At 38.1% G+C, this 4,604-nt stretch overlaps 1 protein-coding gene across 1 annotated transcript; it reads left to right on the top strand.

Annotated features, from left to right (window-relative positions):
• Positions 1 to 265: 265 nt before the first annotated feature.
• On the top strand, positions 266 to 1,739 carry LOC309977837 (ferritin heavy chain-like; the record flags this gene model as incomplete). The annotated part of the gene is made up of 1 exon (XM_082864172.1): positions 266 to 1,739. The coding sequence occupies one exon, from the start codon at positions 266 to 268 to the stop codon at positions 815 to 817; it is 552 nt and encodes a 183-aa protein (XP_082720298.1). The 3' UTR covers positions 818 to 1,739.
• Between the last annotated feature and the right edge of the window lie 2,865 nt (positions 1,740 to 4,604).

Raw genomic sequence — 4,604 nt, 5'->3', positions numbered from 1 at the left:
AAAAAACAAGAAAAATCTCAAATGAGCAACCCAAGGTACTACATAAAAGACTTAGAAAAAGGAGAACAAATAAAACCTAAAGTCAGCCACAGTCTTCACAGAGAGTTGCCACGGTTTCCTACTTCAACATTGCTTGGACAGAACAGGGCTAGCTCTCGCTACCACCTCGCAGCACACTCCAACTGCCCCAAGGTCCCTGCTGCCACTCCAGTGCTGCACAGCCACCATCATCACCGCCAACACTGCCTCTCCTCAGTCACCCACCATGATAACCATGTTCCCCTTGCAGGTGCATCAGAACAACCACCAGGACTCAGAGGCCACCATCAACTGCCAGATCAATGTGGAGCTCTATACGTCCTATGTCTTCCTGTCCATGTCATACTATTTTGACTGTGATGATGTGACTTTGAAGAACTTCACCAAATGCTTTCTTCTCCAATCTCTTGAGGAGAGGGAACATGCTGAGAAACTGATGAAGCTGCAGAACCAACTGGGTGGCGAAATCTTCTTTCAGCATATCAAGAAACCAGACCATGATGACTCGGAGAATGGGCTGCATGCAATGGAATGTGCACTACACTTGGAAAAAAGTGTGAATCAGTCGCTACTGGAACTGCACAAGCTGGACACTGACAAAAATGACCACCATTTGTGTGACTTAATTGAGACTCATTACCTGAAGGAGCAGGTGAAATCCATCAAAGAATTAGGTGACCATGTTAACAACTTGCATAAGATGGGGGCCACCAAATGTGGCATGGCAAAGTATTTCTTTGACAAGCACACCCTGGGAAACACTGATAACAAGAGCTAAGCTCTAGGTTGGCTTTCCATAGCAAGAGGGGTGACTTCCTTTGTCACTAATGCAGTGCCTGCATATTTGGGTTACTTTTACCTTTTCTATAAGTTGTACCAAAATATCTACAAGTTCTTTCCTTAGTACCATTCCTTCAAATAAAGTAATTTGGTACTCCCCCCCACAAAAAATACCTAAAGTCAGCAGAAGGAAGGAAATAATAAAGATCAGAGATGAAATAAAATAGAGTTCAAAATAACCATAGAATAGATCAATGAAACAAGAGATGGTTTTTTGAAAAGATAAACAAAATCAACATACTTCTACCCAGGCTCATCAAGAAGAAACACCCTCAAAAAAAATGAAAGAAAAGAAATAACAACTGATACCACAGAAATACAAAAATCATAAAACAATACTATGAGCCGTTATGTGTCAACAAGTTGGACAACCCAGAAGAAGTTGACAAGTTTGTAGAAACAGAAAGCTTTCCAATACTGAGTCAAGAGGAGACAGACACTTTGAACAGACTGATCACTAAAAGTGAAATAGAATATGTAATCAAAAAAAACCAAAAAAACTCCCTCCAAACGAAAGTACAGGACTGGATGGCTTCACTGGGGAATTTTAACAAACATACAAAGAACTTATAGCTATCCTTTTCAAACTATTACAAAAAATTGAAGAGGAGGGACCGCTCTCATATTCATTCTATGAAGCCACCATAACCCTGATAACAAAACAAAAGACACTACAAAACAGAAAATTACAGGCCAACATCTATTTTTAATGAATATAGATGCAACAATCCTCAACAAAATATTAGGAAACAGAATCGTACATCAAAAACAATACATAAAAAATACCATACACCATGATCAAGTTGGATTCATTCCAAGGTTGCAAGGATGGTTCAACATAAGCAAATCAATCAAAGTGATATACCACATTAACAAAAGGAAAGACAAAAGCCACATAATCATCTCAATAGATGCAGTAAAATCATTTGACAAAATTTAACATCCATTCTAGATAAAAACTCTCACTGAAATGGGTATAGAGGGACCATATCTACACATAATAAAAGTCATTTATGACAAAGCCACAACCAACATAACACTCAACAGTGAAAAACTGAAAGCCTTCCCGTTAAAGTTAGGAATGAGGCAAGAATGCCCACTCTTACCACTCTTATTCAACATAGTATTGGAAGTCCTAGCCATAGCAATCAGACAAGAAAAAGGAAAAAAATATATATCTAAACTGAAAGGAAGAAGTAAGACTGTCACTATTGGTACATGACATGATACTTTACATAGGAAACCCTAAAGTTTCCATACAGAATCTATTAGAACTAATAAATGAATTCAGTAAGGTTGCAGGATACAAGGTTAATATAAAGAATTTGTTACACTTTTTACACTAACAATGAAATTTCAGAAAAGAAGGGAAAAAACCAAAAATCTCATTTAAAATCACATGAAAAAGAAATACCTAGGAATAAATTTAACCAAGGAGGTGAAAGACCTGTATGCTGAAAACAGTAAAACATTGACAAAGTATATTGAAGATTATTCAAAGAAATATAAAGACATCACATGCTCTAGGATTGGAAGAATTAATATGGTTAAAATGGCCATGCTACCCAAAGCAACCTACAGATTTAATGCAATCCCTATCAAAATACTTATGACAGGGCTTCCCTGGTGGCGCAGTGGTTGAGAGTCCACCTGCTGATGCAGGGGACATGGGTTCGTGCCCCGGTCCGGGAAGATCCCACGTGCCGCAGAGCGGCTGGGCCTGTGAGCCATGGCCGCTGAGCCTGCGCGTCCAGAGCCTGTGCTCTGCAATGGGAGAGGCCACAACAGTGAGAGGCCCACGTACAGCAAAAAAAAAAAAAAATACTCATGACATTCTACATATAACTAGAACAAATATCTTAAAATTTATATGGAACCACAAAAGACCAAGAATTGCCAAAGCAATCATAAGGAAAAAATAAAGCTGGAGGCATAACCCTTCCAGACTTCAGACTATACTACAGAACTACAGTAATCAAAACAGCATGGTTTTGGCCCCAAACAGACATATAGCTCAATGGAACAGAACAGAGAGTCCAGAAATAAACCCGCTCACCTGTGGTCTATCTATGTCAAAGGAGGCAATAATATACAATGGAAAAAAGACAATCTCTACAACAAGTGGTGTTGAGAAAACTGGACAGTTACATGTAAATCAATGAAATTAGACCACTCCCTCACACCATATATAAAAATAAAATCAAAACAATTTAATGACCTAAATATAAGACATGACACCATAAAACTCTTAGAAGAGAACATAGGCAAAACATTCTTGAGTATAAATTGTAGCAATATTTTCCTAGATCTGTCTCCCAAGGCAAAAGAAATAAAAGCAAAAGTAAGAAGTGGGACCCAATCAAACAGACAACTTTTTCAGAACAAAGGAAACCGTCAATAAAATGAAAAGACAGGGCATCCCTAGTGGTGCAGTGGTTGAGAGTCTGCCTGCCGATGCAAGGGACACGGGTTCATGCCCCAGTCCGGGAAGATCCCACATGCCACAGAGTGGCTGGGCCCATGAGCCATGGCCGCTGAGCCTGCACGTCTGAAGCCTGTGCTCTGCAATGGGAGAGGCCACAACAGTGAGAGGCCCATGTACTGCAAAAAAAAAAAAAAGAAAGAAAAAGAAAAGACAACCTACAAAATAGGAAAAAATATTTGATATTTGCAAATGATGCAACTGACAAGGGCTTAATATCCAAAATATACAAACAACTCGTAAAACTCAATATTGAGAAAATGAACAACCCAATCAGAAGATGGACAGAAGACCTAAATATACATTTTTCCAAAGAAGACATACAGATGGCCAACGGACACATAAAAAGATGTTCAGCATCATTAATTATTAGAGAAATGGAAATCAAAATCACAATGATGTATCACCTCACACTGGCCAGAATAGCTATCTTCAAAATGTCTACAAATAATAAATACTGGAGAGAGTGTGGAGGAAAGGATGCCCTCCTACACTCTTGGTGGGAATGTAAATTGGTGTAGCCGCTATGGAAATCAGTATGGAGTTTCCTTTAAAAAACTAAAAATACAGCTACTATATGATCCAGCAATCCCACTCCTGGGTACATATCTGGAAAAAATGAAAACACTAATTCGAATAGATACATGCACTCCATTGTTCATCACAGCACTATTTTTTTTTTTTTGGCTGCACTGCACAGCATGCAGGATCTTCCCTGACCAGGGATCGAACCCATGCTCCCTGTAGTGAAAATGTGGCGTCTTAACCACTGGACTGTCAGAGAAGTCCATAACAGTACTCTTTATAATAACCAAGACATGGAAAGAACCCAAGTGCCCATCAACAGAGGATTGGCTTAAGAAGTTGTGATATATGTATATATATATATATATATATATATATATATATATATATATATATAAAATATATATATATGCACACATACACACACACTGGAATATTTATCTGTCATAAAAAAGAATGAAATATTGCCATTTGCAGCAACATGGATGGAGCTAGATAATATCATACTTAGTGAAGTAAGTCAGATAAAGACAAATATTATATTCTGTCACTTATATGTGGAATCTTAAAAGTAATACAAATGAATCTATATATGAAACAGAGGCACAGACATAGAAAAAATACTTGTGGTTACCAAAATGGGGGGTGGGGTGGGATAAATTCAGAGTGTGGGATTAACAGATACAAACTACTATACATAAAATAGGTAAGCAACAAA

This window comes from Leucopleurus acutus, assembly GCF_964270905.1.
Source record: "Leucopleurus acutus genome assembly, chromosome: X".
NCBI lineage: Eukaryota > Metazoa > Chordata > Mammalia > Artiodactyla > Delphinidae > Leucopleurus > Leucopleurus acutus.
Note: the sequence above shows the minus strand (reverse complement) of the source record. Positions and strands in the feature narration are given on the sequence as shown.